Here is a 15,156-nt window from a genome sequence, read left to right as displayed (position 1 = left end):
CCACAACACGCTTCCCTCTCCGAGTCTCCAAGCCCAACACCACTCTCGCTGCAGCAGCAACAACAAAGTGCTTGTTTGGGCCCGGCGACGGATCCTTCTGCCTTCGTCACGAGTCCCGCCCTCGCGCAAACAGGAAGTGTCTGAGCTGGAGGAGCGAGTCGAGACGCGGTAGAGGGAAGGAACAGAACGAAGCAGGTTTGACGATCCCGGGGGGGGGGGGGGGGGGGGAAGGGATGATGACACACAAAGTGGCGCTGGACTCGGGGGGGGGGGGGAGGGGTTGGAAGGAGAGAGGAGAAACAGCGGTGCTGGACTCGGGGGGGGGATGGAAGGAGAGAGGAGAAACAGCGGTGCTGGACTCGTGGAGGGTGGGGGATGGAAGGAGAGAGGGGAAACAGCGGTGCTGGACTCGGGGAGGGGGAGAGAGGGGAATCAGAAAACAGTGCTGGATTCAGGGAGGGGGGTTGAAGGCAACGAACAAAAGGAGGAGACGCTACTACCCACTTACAAGAGGAGAAGAAATGGAAAGCCCAACCTGGGAAAGAATTTGTAAGGCTGACTTATGGAACAAGGGGAAAAAAAAAAAAAAAAAAGACTGGGACCAGCCAAATTCCCAGACAACAAAGGTAGAAAAAAAATATTTGTATTTAATACTTTGTAGGGACTGAGATACTGCTTTGTAAAATGTACATTTTTTCCTATTTTTATTTTGCAAAAATGTACATTTAAAAAAATGTTTTATTTTGCATTTTTCTCTTTTTTACCAGTATTTATTGCACTGTTTATACAGTCTGGCTTCCTTGGGCAGATTGGGGGGAGGGTCTCTATTTCAATTTTTGTTGTTTTGTTTTGGTGGCTCCGTATTCTGTATTAGATTGGTAGCAAGGAATGTTGTCACAATTTGTGTTTCTGCCAGGTGCTTGTGACCTGGGTTGGCCACTGTTGGAAAAGGAATACTGGGCTAGATGGACTGTTGGTCTGACCCGGTATAGCTACTCTTACATTATATAGATGAGGGTCTGTCCATGTTCTGCATCTGTGACTGAGGTGAAGGATTCTGCTAGCATGTAGTGTCTGTGTAGGAATGTGTAACAGTGCAGCTTGTTCCAGTTTCTCAACAGTAGGTAATATTGGTGCTCCAGAGCCTAGTGTAATATATATAGCACTGTCTTTTCATAGGTGGGTTCAGTCTGTTACGGTGTGGTAAGTTTGGTGTTCTAGGGCACTTCTGGAGTACCCCCTTGCCAGTCAGGTTTTCAGGATATCCACAATAAATATGCATGCCATTAATTTGTATATACTGACTCCATTAAATGCAAATCTTTTTCATGCAGATTCATTGCGGATAACCTGAAAACCTGAACGGCAAGGGGGTACTCCAGGACCACCTAGGGAAACACTTCTCTAGGTTCTACTGTAATATTTATATCGCCGTCTTTTCATAAGTGGGTTAGGGCTGTTATGATGTGGTAAGTTTTCAGTATAGGTTTTGGGTGTCTTTTTGCAGAGGTTTGTGTTATTTCACAAAGGGGCCTGTTTACTAAGGTGCGTTAGTGTTTTTAGAGCACCTACACTTAGTGCACTCGCTAGCCATGTAGGCGCCTATAGGGATATTGTAGGCACATACATGGTTAACGCGCGTTAAAAATGATAATGCTGTTTAGTAAACAGGGCCCAAAGTGTCTAGCCCTATTTGAGGCTCTGGGGCAAGGGCCACCAAAATAAAAATGTTCAAGACTAGTGTTCTTCACATCCTGTAGAGTCACCACACAAACAAAAGCCCATCTTGATTTAAACAAGGTGTTTAGCAGTGGAAGGACTGGGTGTGCTGTTCCTGAGGTAATGGTCACGATTTGAATATTTTTATTTGAAGTTAAGAAGACAGGTTGCCTGCTCTGGCCAGTCCAGGGACCTCTTCTGCGTCCTGCCTACTGATGTAATTAACTGTTTCCTTGTAGGCAGGACACAACAGAGACACCCTGTATTAATCAGTGCCTGCTACAGCCCCTGAGCAACAACACAGACACTACTGTCTAGCTGACACCAACTGGCGCCTATTTTATAAAAGTCTGCTCCCCCTGCGATGAAAACCTGGCTACGCCTCTGGTACAACTTAGTCATAAAAGTTTATGAACCATCTTATCTGAATCCAAAATAATGGTACAGAACCAAGATGTTAAAATATTCTTTTTTTCTCATTAAAGTCACTTCAACAATGAAGTCCCTAGGAGGTGTGTAAATGGAAATGGTGTACCAGAGTTCTTTTTTATAAAATTGCTTCCAAACCCAACTAAGTAGCTCTCCTGCTCTGTGACAGGGGCACACCTCTTACAAAGATCACCCTCTGATCATGTAATTTACCTCCAATGGCATCATCCCCATCAACTATCAAAGTCCCAAGCATTTCACATATTAACAGCTGATTAGACTTAGAGGCAATGCCACTTTTGAAGGACAAATTCCACACACCCCCACCTTATTTCTCCAAGGTGTCAATAACAGCTCTGGCACCAAATACCACCACACATTCACTACTACAAAAATGCATCTTGTAGTCACATCTATCTACAGAGCCCTGCTATAAAATGGACAACGATAAGTAATATCGGGCCACTTTTCTAAGCTACTGAGCCAGGAAATGCTATATCACAACAGCAACCACTGAATGCCACACAACACTTGAGAAATTCCACCCTCTCAGGCTTAAGCACTAACAACCTACCATATGTACTACAGTGATCCTTCAAATCACTGGAAGAACACACTAAAATTAATACATACCAACATGCAAATGAAGAAATGTCACACATGAGTAAGGCTTTAGCAGATGTGTGTGAAACTATGCAGCATTCTCCCCACACACTATTTACATGCACTTGCTAATATCACAAATCTAGCACCTGCCTTGGAGCAGGCTCTAAATCTTTACTAAGAATGCTAAGGTCAAATCTATTTAACTACCTCTGAAAATCCCTCACACAAAACAGACCAAATGGAAGAGGGGACTCCTCCTCCTCCTGAATCATTCCAGTGATAATCTGCACTCCTAAACCTCCCAGTACCATGAGATCCTCCCCTCAACAACAGGGCTGTGAAGTCAGTACACCAAATCTTCAACTCCGAGACTCTGACTCCTCTATTTTTCTACTGTCCAACTGACTCAGATATTAGGCTTTACATTTTTTGTTCTGGATGTAAAGGGCTGGTAAATATAAAATATTTACCAGTACTTTAGCTCTAGGAGAAAGAGAGAGAGTGTGTGTGTGTGTGTGTATATGTGTATATTTATGTACATTAACCTATGTTGCTCATCCATGTTAGCAAAATGATACTGCTACGTATCCCACTGAACGTATAAAAAGTAACTTCATGTTTCTGGGACATAGGTTGAAGCAGTTAGGTGCACAGGGAATGTTCTCATCAATCCTTCCTTGTCGAGGAACAAGGCCAAATGAGGGACGCTCACATCCTGGACAGAATGTGTGGCTGCTATATCCACTCCATTCTCATATGTACTTTTGCCAATCAATCGTGGTCCTTCTCCAGGATTTTCTTCTGTGAAAACAGAGCAAAAGTGTCTATTTAACATATATATATATATGTTCAGGTCAGCAGATACTTTTGCTCTGTTTTCACAGAAGAAAATCCTGGAGAAGGACCACGATTGATTGGCAAAAGTACATATGAGAATGGAGTGGATATAGCACCGTTCACAGAAGAGAGTGTATATGAACAACTTGAAAATATAAAGGTGGACAAAACTGTGGGACTGGACAGGATCCACCCCAGGATATTGAGAGAGCTCACAGAGGTTCTGGCGGGTCCTCTTAAAGATTTGTTTAATAAATCCTTGGAGACGGGAGAGGTTCCGTGGGATTGGAGAACAGCGGACGTGGTCCCTCTTCACAAAAGTGGTGATAGGGAATAAGCTGGAAACTACAGGCCGGTAAGCCTCACTTCAGTTAATGGAAAAGTAATGGAAGCAATGCTGAAGGAAAGGGTAGTGAATTTCCTGGAAACCAATAAGTTGCAACATCCGAGACAACACGGTTTTACCAAAGGTAAATCGTGCCAAATGAATCTCATTGGTGACCGGAGAATTGAATCAGGGATGTGCTATAGACATAATCTACTTAGATTTCAGCAAAGGCTTTTGACACGGTTTCCTACAGGAGGCTCTTGAATAAACTTGACAGGCTGAAGATAGGACCCGATGTGGACCTGACGTGGTGAACTGGATTAGGAACTGGTTGACGGACAGACGCCAGAGAGTGGTGGTTAATGGAATTCGCTCGGATGAGGGAAAGGTGAGTAGTGGAGTGCCTCAGGGATAGGTGCTGGGGCTGATTCTGTTCAATATATTTGTGAGTGACGTTGCTGAAGGGTTAGAAGGTAAAGTTTGCCTTTTTGCGGATGATACTAAGATTTGTAACAGAGCGGACACCCCGAAGAGAGTGGAAAACATGAAAAAGGATCTGCAGAAGCTAGAAGAATGATCTAAGGTTTGGCAATTAAAATTCAATGCGAAGAAATGCAAAGTAGGGAGTAGAAATCCACGGGAAATGTATGTGTTAGGCAGTGAGAGTCTGATATGTACAGACGGGGAGAGGGATCTTGGGGTGATAGTATCTGAGGATCTGAAGGCGACGAAACAGTGTGACAAGACGGTGGCTGTAGCTAGAAGGTTGCTAGGCTGTATAGAGAGAGGAAAGAGGTTTTAATGCCCCTGTATAAAAGTCGTTGGTGAGGCCCCACTTGGAGTATTGTGTTCAGTTTTGGAGGCCGTATCTTGCTAAGGATGTAAAAAGAAGCGGTGCAAAGAAAAGCTACAAAAATGGTATGGGATTTGCGTTACAAGTCGTATGAGGAGAGACTTGCTGACCTAAACGTGTATACCCTGGAGGAAAGGAGAAACAGGGGTGATATGATACAGACGTTCAAATATTTGAAAGGTATTAATCCGCAAACGAACCTTTTCCGGAGATGGGAAGGCGGTAGACCTAGAGGACATGAAATGAGATTGAAGGGGGGCAGACTCAAGAAAAATGTCAGGAAGTATTTTTTCACTGAGAGTGGTGGATACTTGGAATGCCCTCCCACGGGAGGTGGTGGAGATGAAAACGGTAACGGAATTCAAAAATGCATGGGATAAACATAAAGGAATCCTGTTCGGAAGGAAGGGATCCTCAGAAGCTTAGCGGAGATTGGGTGGCAGAGCAGACTTCTACGGTCTGTGCCCTGAAATGGCAGATACAAATCAAGGTCAGGTATACACATAAAGTAACACATACGAGTTTATCTTGTTGGACCGTGCAGGTGGACTGGATGGACCGTGCAGGTCTTTCTCTGCCATCATCTACTATGTTACTATCCTGCTTATTTTCAAAGGAGAAGGCCCGACACAAATCGGGAGATGGCCGGCCTTCTCCTAAAGCCGGCCAAATCGGTATAATCGAAAGCCGATTTTGGCAGGCTTCAACTGCTTTCCGTCGCAGGGCCGGCCAAAGTTAAAGGGGGCGTTTCGGCAGGGTACAGAAGGCAGGACGGGGGTTGGTTATAAGATGGCCAGCTTTGACGAGCACTTGGCTGGCTTCACTTGGTCCATTTATTTTTAGGACAAAGCCTCAAAAAAAGTGCCCCAACTGACCACTGGAGGGAATCGGAGATCACCTCCCCTTACTCCTCCAGTGGTCACCAACCCCCTCCCACCCAAAAAAATTTAACATTTTTGTGCCAGCCTCTATGCCAGCCTCAAATGTCATATCCAGCTCCATGACAGCACTATGCAGGTCCCTGGAGCAGTTTTAGTGGGTGCTGCAGTGGACTTCAGGCAGGCGGACCCAGGCCCATCCCCCCCTACCTGTTACACTTGTGGCAGTAAATGTGAGCCCTCCAAAACCCACCAGAAACCCACTGCACCCACATCTAGGTGCCCCCCTTCACCCATAAGGGCTATGGTAGTGTTGTACAGTTGTGGGTAGTAGATTTGGGGGGTTTGGGGGGGCTCAGAGCACAAGGTAAGGGAGCTATGCACCTGGGAGCAATTTTTGAAGTCCACTGCAGTGCCCCCTAGGGTGCCCGGTTGGTGTCCTGGCATGTGAGGGGGACCACTGCACTATAAATGCTGGCTCCTCCCACGAGCAAATGCCTTGGATTTGGCTGGGTTGAGATGGCTGCCATTAGTTTCCATTATCGGCGGAAACCAATGGCGGCGATCTCTAACGCCGGCCCAAATGTTGAGATTTGGCCGGCCCCGACCATACTATTGAAACGAAAGATGGCCGGCCATCTTGTTTCGATAATACGGTTGGGTATGCCGCTTTACAGGGCCGACCTTAGAGATGGCCGCCCATATAGATGGCTGGTCCCATTCGATTATGCCCCTCCACGTTACTATACATATATGAATTTACCATATATTGGTGAGGTTTTTTTTTATTTTGAAACTGGAGTCAGAATCGGTACATCTTTACTGACTTCAGCTTCACCCAAAATAGCTTCTGACTGACTCCACAGCCCTGCTGACAGCCATCAGATACTCACTCAGCAACATCTGAGAAAGAGTACATTCTCTAAATAAACAACCAAGATACTTACGTTAATGTAGAGGGGTAGCACAGTTTTAAAAATTCGTGAAAACTCTTCCTTCTGTGCATGCATTCTCAACTCAGTGACTGTCAGCTAGAAATTGTGCTGGCATTTTACAGTGATTGGAGTTTTGATGTTGGCTGGTATGTTGTACAATTATTATATGTTTTAAAATACTGTGAGCTGCCTAGGTTATAGGCGGGCTATACGTGAGTAAAATAAATGAATAAAATATAGCTTTAATCCTCCTCAGAGGCTTAAAATTGCTGAGGGTCCTCCCACCTTCATAGGCAGGAGAAAGGGAATGGTAAATCTTAATTTCAAAGGGGTAGGAGGTCAGCATATCATGCAAATGGAAAGAGGTGTTTAATGAAGAGGGAGCTAAGCGATTGAGTATCTGATGGCTAATAGAGTGGGCTAATGTTGTTGGGAAGTACTAAATTGTGCTTGGGGTTGAGGAAGGGGGAAAACTACCATTAAGGTGGGGTTTAAAGGGAGAGAAAATTCCCTGCAAGCTCATTATACTTTTTTTGGGGGTGGGGGAGGGGCAAGATTAATGCGCATGCTGCAGTTGTGCACATTATCTGGGGTCAATATTTAACGTCAACACACTAAAATCTCTGCACAGCTCTTTAAAAACTGTTTTAGTGTGGACATTTAGTATTCACATCAGAAAGAAAATTAAAAATATACACACCATATTTAGTGCCTCTTACTCTGCCTAGCAGTGGTGGCAACCTAGTGGTAAACAGTAATTGTTATGAAGGTTGGATCCGCTTCAGAAAATTAATGCACAGCCAGCAAGTCCAAGAACATAATAAAACATTTTCTTTTCATTACTTGCCTTGGTGCAGCATACACAGGGAACATAGAAGGAAAATAAAAAGTGAATGAAACTAGATGCAGCCCAAACGACAGATCAGTGATAGGAGTGTGGCATGTTTCAGCGGTTCAGCTATGCTCCCTGCTCCTCTAGAAGGGTGAGAAATCACAGCTATGGCAATTACTATTTAATGGTCCAAAGTTGGTTTATTAAAACTACCTCTGAATTTTTCCCTTTCTTTTTGTACACTCAAGACCTGCATGGCAGGGCTAACGACAGCCTACAGGCATATGAATTCAAACACAAGAGGGACATTTTAAAATGCCAGACATGACAAGAAAGATCCCATGGCTTGTTACTGATGTGTTTTCATTAGTGCCAGCAGGGCCGCCGAGAAGAGGGAGGGGTACAGCCAAGCTATTTGGAGTTGCGGCAGGGGGGGCGGGTAGTGGCGATCCGGGGGTGGGAGTGGGCCAGCAGCGATCCTGGGGGGGGGGGGGGGGGGGGGGGGCAATGGCCCTGCCCCGGGCTCAGTCTCTTAGTGGCCCTGGGTGCCAGCATCAACAGCCTACCCAGGAAATCTTGGAAAAAATGGAAAGAAAAGGGAACTATGGGCACAACAGCCCAAAGGAGCATTGAACTTTGCATTAGGGAAGTACAGCAGTTCAAGAGGCTGGTGCTCAAACTCTACCGCAAATTAGTGCATAAACATTGCCGTGACGTGTGTTAAAAGCGTGGCAGGAATCTGCTGCTCAGCACCAAATGTCAACTTTCCTGTTCGTGTTTCAGCGGTGATTGACTCAGGAACGGACAGGAAAGTTGACATTTAAAAACCCCCCAAATCCATAAGCATGCTGAGGCATGCATCATCCCCTTACCCCCAACCCAGCTGACACCTCTTCCCACCCTTCCCCCCTCAAACATATCCATGGTATCCAGCGGCATCCACCCTGGCCCCATATACCTGACATCCCCCCCTCTTATCCCCAGACCTTAAAAAAAGCTCTTGTGGTCTAATGGACCTCAGGCCCTCCACTCTCAAAGCCTCCCCTCCCTGTCCCAAAATATCTTCAAAATGGCAGCGCCCTACCTGGTGCATCCTGGGATGCACTGAGCAGGGCCTATCTACCATATAAGGGAGTTTCTCCCTTATATGGTACACAGGCCCTGCCCAGTGCTTTCTGGGATATACAGATGATGGCACCCAAATGGGCATCGTTCTGCCTCCATTGAGGTTTTGGGGGCCGAGGATGCTTGGCCTGGGGTGGGTATAGGTCTGCTAGAATTTTGGGGACTTAGAGGAGAGGTAGGGAGGGCTGTGAGAGTAGGGACCGGGGTTCTCTAGACCACCAGGGCTTTTCTGTAAAATTTGGGGAAGGGGGGATTGGGTCGAGAGGGAGAGCTGGATTTTTAAACTGGGTCTGGAGCAGAGTGGTCGGGTTGGAGGGAGAGAAGGGGTACTGCTAGTCACCTTTCCTCTCAATCACCCCTTTTATGCTGCCCCAGACCTGGCACACAGTTTCCCACAATATATGTAGCTGAGAAATTGGATTTTTTTTTGGAGCATATCTGAAAGTTAATTAATGATTGCATTTAAATGCAGTCTGTTGTAATGGTTTCCAGCAGCTGTGCTGAAACCATTTGAGCATTCAACGCACAATAACGTGCACATAAACCTGGCATTAACAGTATGTTAACACTGGCTGTATTTTTGAGCATCAGCCCTCAAATTAGGTATAGGAAGAAGGAAAAAAAAATCAGTTAATTTTTTTCCAAATGTTTTGCATTCATAGAAATTGAATGCATACTATAGCAATAAACATACATTAATGGGCAGGTTGGGTGTGCGTTAACGCATATTATTATGCACACTGATGAATGCACATTCTCAGTTCAGATGAGTATAAAGTCACCTTCTGCAATACTGATCCCTGATCACCCAATGTGACATTCATCTGTGCCTATGCACTGAACTCAGAGGACCTAAGTGTAGCAGCAAATACTTGCTGTTGAAGTGAATAAAGAGCTTGCCTTTCTGAACTCATCAACCGCTCAGTTAGAACTGGCTCGCTGTCAAAAGGGTCATAATAGCTTCTCTCATATTATAAACACTTTTTTCTCTATGTCATCATAAGTTTAAACCTGTTGTACCTTGTTCAATGAATATTTAGATTATTTGGAAAATAATAATAATACAAAAATCTATTGTTTAATCAGACCTCTGTATGTGTAAACACAGTGGAGTGGAGGAGTAGCCTAGTGGTTAGTGAAAGTCACTTAACCCTCCATTGCCCCTGGTACAAAATAAGTACCTGAATATATGTAAACCGCTTTGAATGTAGTTGCAAAAACCTCAGAAAGGTGGTATATCAAGTCCCATTTCCCTTTCTCCTTTAATTTCCTATCCAGACAACCCTCCTCAAAGGACCCGAATGATTTTTGTATTCTAAATACAAGCCAATGTACCATGTCATCTTACTTTGTGTGCAAATATCATTGTGCATAGTTACTTACCTTACAGATTCGAGCCACTCTTGCCACCTGCGTCTTGTCCACAAAGGAGGAGCTCTCCTCTCCTGTCCTTTCCGTGAAGAAGTAGTAGATTTTATCGTCGTCACCCACAGTGCTGTTCATGCTCTCCTGGACCAACGCAGAGGTCACAAAGTCGGCATCTGCATGGCAACCGTGAATTATCAGTAGGAGTACTAAGACAGTGTTCTACTAAAGAGCTCCCACAATGACACTACACAGAGAAGCAAGGCCCAACTTGCTGTGCTCATCGCCAGCCTGGAAGAGGCAGGGAAAGAACAAAAACAGAACTGTTTACCCTAACAGGCTCAGTGTAGTAAGGTGTTTTAATACATACAGCATTGGAGATTGGTTTCACAGCTAACACAATCCACAGTTTCTGGCTTCTGCTGACCAGACCTGATGTCCAGGGAGGTGTGCTGTCTGCCTGGTGCCAAGATTTGAAATGTAGCAGAAAGTTTGCTGAGATTCATCAAGTCTACTGAAAGAGAAGGGCGACGAAAATGATAAAGGGGATGGGACGATTTCCCTATGAGGAAAGGCTGAAGCGGCTAGGGCTCTTCAGCTTGGAGAAAAGATGGCTGAGGGGAGCTATGATAGAGGTCTATAAAATAATGAGTGGAGTTGAATGGGTAGATGTGAATCGTTTGTTTACTCTTTCCAAAAATACTAGGACTAGGGGGGGCATGCGATGAAGCTACAAAGTAGTAAATTTAAAACGAACTGGAGTAAACGTTTCTTCACTCAATGTGTAATTAAACTCTGGAATTCGTTGCCAGAGAATGTGGTAAAGGCGATTAGCATAGCGGGGTTTAAAAAAGGTTTGGCCGGCTTCCTAAAGAAAAAGTCCATAGACCATTATTAAAATGACTTGGGGAAAATCCATTGCTTATTTCTGGGATAAGCAACATAAAATGTATTGAACTTTTTTGGGATCTTGCCAGGTATTTGCGACCTGGATTGGCCACTGTTGGAAACAGGATGCTGGTCTCTTCCAGCATGACATACTTATATACATATGTATTTATGTACATTAACCTATGTTGCTCATCCATGTTGGCAAAATGATACTGCTAGGTATCCCACTGAACGTATAAAAAGTAACTTCATGTCTCTGGGACACAGGTTGAAGCAGTTAGGTGCACAGGGAATGTTCTCATCAATCCTTCCTGTCGAGGAACAAGGCCAAATGAGGGAAGCTCACATCCTGGACAGAATGTGTGGCTGCATGGATGGTGTCAACGTGAATGCTTCGGTTTCCTAGACTATGGGATGATTTTCCAAGAGCTACTGAGGAGATGGTGTCTATCTATCAAAGAAGGGAGGGTAGTGTCTTCCGTAACAGACTGGCTAACGTAATAAAGAGGGCTTTAAACTAAATTTGCTGGGGATGGGTGAAAAAAGCCCCCAAATTATTAATAACCCTCAGGAATGTAAGACATCAAATACCTTTATTGATGTGCAAAAAAAGGGTAATTTCTTGAGACTTTTGTATACCAATGTCCATAGTACGGGAAACAAATTTCTATATCTAGAGGCTCTAATGATAGAGGCTGACTTGAATTTAGTGGCAGTCACAGAGAACCATGACTGGAATATAGCATACCTGGCTGTAATCTATTCAGGAGGGACAGGATAGGAAAAAAGGGTGGAGGAGTGGCATTATATGTTAAGAATAACATTAACGTGACAGAACTGCAAGACATATGGGGTAAGGAAGAAGCACTGTGGGTTAAACTGGTAAGAGGGAATATTTACATTGGTTGATATACGTCTCACTGTCAGAAGAAATGGCGAGATTTAATTGAAGGAATTCACAAGACAGCAATGAAGGGGGAAGTACTAGTGACAGGTGATTTTAATATGCCGGACGTTCACTGGGGTATCCCAGATGCACGGTTGTCTAGAAGCAAGAGGATCTTAGATTTGTTAGGAAGAACTGTTACAGTAGTTGGTAATGGAACCCATGTTGGATGGATCTATTCTGGACCTGGTGCTTACAAAAACAGGGAGTGTGTTTCTGATGTTACGGTGGGCGACCATTTGGCATCTAGTGATCGCAGAATGGTGTGGTTCAATATTAAGACACAGGAAGAGAGGGCTTATTCAAGACTGAAGGTTCTAGACTTCAAAAGAACTAACTGTCAAGATGGGAGAATACATCAAAGAGGAGTTCGTTGAATAGGAACAGCTGAGGGAAGTAGATCAGCAGTGGGCAAAACTGAAAGGAGTTATTTTAAATGCAACAAACCTTTATGTTAGAAAAGTACATAAAAGTAAGAGGAATATAAGGCTGCTTTGGTTCTCAGCTGTAGTAACTGAAAAGGTAAGGAAAAGTTAGCTTTCATAAATTACAAGACAACGCAGAAAGAGGAAGACAGGCAAAAATACCTGAAAAAGTTAAGAGAAGCTGGAAGAGCCATCAGGAAAGCAAAGACACAAATGGGAAAAAAGATAGCCCATACAGTAAAACTGAGAGACAAAACATTTTTTAGATATCTGAGTGGTAGAAGGAAGTGCCAAAATGGCATTGTGAGGTTCAAGGGTGAAGGGGAGGAATATATAGAAGCTGATAAGGATAAAGATGAACTGCTTAACAATTACTTCTGTTTTCACAGATGAAAGGCCAGATGTAGGACCGCAGAAAACAGTGCTAATGGGAACAGATGTGTGGTGGACCAGGACCAAATCTCAGAAGACTGTGTTCATGAGGAGCTACCTAAACTAAAAATAGAGAAAGCGATGGGGCCTGATAGGATACATCTGAGGGTACTCAAGGAACTCGAAGAAGTTCTGGCAGTTCTGTTGTCTGACCTTTCCAATGCTTCTTTAAAGTCTGGAGTGGTCCCGGAGGAGTAGAGAAGGGCAAATGTGGTCCTTCTGCACAAGAGTGGAAGTAAGGAGGAGATTGGGAATTATAGGCCTGTTAGTTTGACCTCAGTGGTGAGTAAACAAATGGAAATGTTTCTAAACAGGGCCAAACTTAGCAATTGCAGAACCATGTGCAGATCAGGTCAGTGGGCCCCCCGCCCCCACCTAACCCCGCCCCAACAGGGACCTCCCCCACCAAAGTCAACTGCCGAGCTGTAAAACTTCTCCTTCCTTCCTGTTACCCTCTCTGCTGGGTCACGGTGCTAAATACAAAGCAAAGCCACGCGGGACCGCGGCTCTCTGCATGCTGCAGCTGCTTTCTCTGGGACAGCCCCGCTTCCTCCGAAAGAGGAAGTTATGTCAGAGGAAACAGGGATGGCGGTCCTGCGTGGCTTTGCTTTGTATTTAGTACTGTGGCCCAGGAGAGAAGGAAAGGTTTGACAGCTCCAACAGATACTTTAGCTCTGCTTCTTTTCCTCCTTGGTGTCCAACTGTCCTCTATGCAGTGGTGTGCTGGAGCTGGCTCACACAAGTTGTTTGTTAATTTTTATCGAATTTTGGGAGACAGTTGTTAAACTTTAAAAACTGGCTTCCAAAATGTGAGCTCGGGTCCCTTCTCGGCACCGTTGTCCTCCTCCTTCCCTGTGGCTTGTTCCAGTGACGTAGCTACAGGAGGCCTCTGGGGCCCAGGCTTCCCCATTTCTGTCTCAGCACCCCCAACAATAGTGGACAGCCAGGTGTTTTTTTGCTTCCTCAGATTCCCTGCTCCTTGTCCCCACAGTCAGGCAGCTGAGCTCTCCCTCCCTTCCTTTGTGTCCGGCCGGCTATCTCTCCTCCCTGTTTCCAACAGTAAGCCACAGCGCGGGCAGCGCTGAAGACAGCTACTTCCAGCTGCCCTGGTCTTGTCGCTGTGTCATCCCACCTTTTCAACTTCCTGTGAGTGGGACGAAGCAGCGAGACAGACCGGGGCAGCTGGAAGCAGCTGTCTTCAGCACTGTCCGCACCACGGCACACTGCTGGAAACAGGAGAGACTGCTGGAAACAGGAGAGAGAGCTGGCCGGACCCGAAGGAAGAGAGGGAGAGCTCAGATGCCTAACTGCAGGGACAGGGAGCCTCAAAACAAAGCAACCAAACCTGTGAGCTACTTCTTCCATGTTCTTGTTCTTTATTGTTGGTACCATTGTTATTTGATCACAATTAAATTTTCAAACATGCCGGCTTGGTGCAGCATACGGATGTACACACCGAGGAAGTATAATAACAGAATAACTTTTCATAGGTAGAGTAGTAATTTGCTATAAATTGTAATCAGTGTTTCATTTGGATGGACTGGTTATACGGATACCCTAGCACACGTTGTATTTGTGCAGAGATTTCTTTTCTCCTGGTAAAGGGCCACTAAAACAGACATCTTGAGAATTAGGTGCTCATCATTCAGAGGTTCTATCTATTTATGTATTTTACTTATGACATTTATAACCCATATTAAACATGAATTAGGTTGAAATCTGGCAGCATTTAAATCTTTTTCTGTGCCTAGATCAAAAGAGAAAGATGGTTTATGGGAACTTGCTCCTTTTGTTTTGTGGAATGCAGTGTTATATTATAAAAGTGCACTTAATATTGTTTATTACTACTATCTATAAGAAAGTTATTGAATAATGAGGGCAGAGCTACCTTCATGTAGAAGACCAGAGTCAGTCTAAATGTGCCAACATTGTCCAGTTCAGCACACTATTAGCCACCAAGCTCATACAAAGTTAATTATGATCAATGGAAAATAAATCTGTTGGCTCAGGCTGCTTGCTATATGAATATTCTATCACTATTTCATTATTGCTACCAATAATTACATATTAAGGGCATTTGCTTTAAACTTTGTTTTAATTCGTTTATCCAGTCCTTACTTGCACATGGTTTTGCTTTTTAAACCCAAACAGTTTTGGACTGTTTTGGGTCCTGCTGATCTGCACAGCTGCTGTCTGGAATTTTGGAAGATGGAAATGAGAAGATAAGTTCTGGATGTATATGTCAGAACTGGTTTTAGACATGGCTGGAACCCACAAGAAAAAACTCACTCATTGGCCTTCAATCTCCACAATAGCAGTGGTAAATCTCCAGCTTTGAGATGGGCCCACCCTTGGCATCTCTGAAATCCTTTACCTTTGCTGGCAGAGATACTGAACCCTGCCAGCCAAATAAATGAACTGCTGATGCTCCCCGCTGTTTGTTTCTGGCTCTGAGCAGCATGCCAGGACTTCTCACGCAACTGTTCCTGGTAACTTCACATATGCCGTAATTACGCCACTCCTCAAAAAACCTTCATTGGACCCTACTTGCCCTT

General features: G+C 44.6%; 1 protein-coding gene across 4 annotated transcripts in view; it reads right to left on the bottom strand.

The window, feature by feature from the left end:
• SEMA4G (semaphorin 4G) overlaps positions 1-15,156 on the bottom strand; it is a 408,621-nt gene that overhangs the window by 100,185 nt on the left and 293,280 nt on the right. For all 4 annotated transcript variants that reach the window (XM_030202836.1, XM_030202840.1, XM_030202839.1 and 1 more), the window contains one exon: positions 9,926-10,083. In XM_030202836.1, the coding sequence (XP_030058696.1) occupies positions 9,926-10,083 (158 nt within the window). The remainder of the gene's footprint in view (positions 1-9,925; positions 10,084-15,156) is intronic.

The sequence above is a fragment of the Microcaecilia unicolor genome, chromosome 5 (assembly GCF_901765095.1).
Source record: "Microcaecilia unicolor chromosome 5, aMicUni1.1, whole genome shotgun sequence".
NCBI lineage: Eukaryota > Metazoa > Chordata > Amphibia > Gymnophiona > Siphonopidae > Microcaecilia > Microcaecilia unicolor.
Note: the sequence above shows the minus strand (reverse complement) of the source record. Positions and strands in the feature narration are given on the sequence as shown.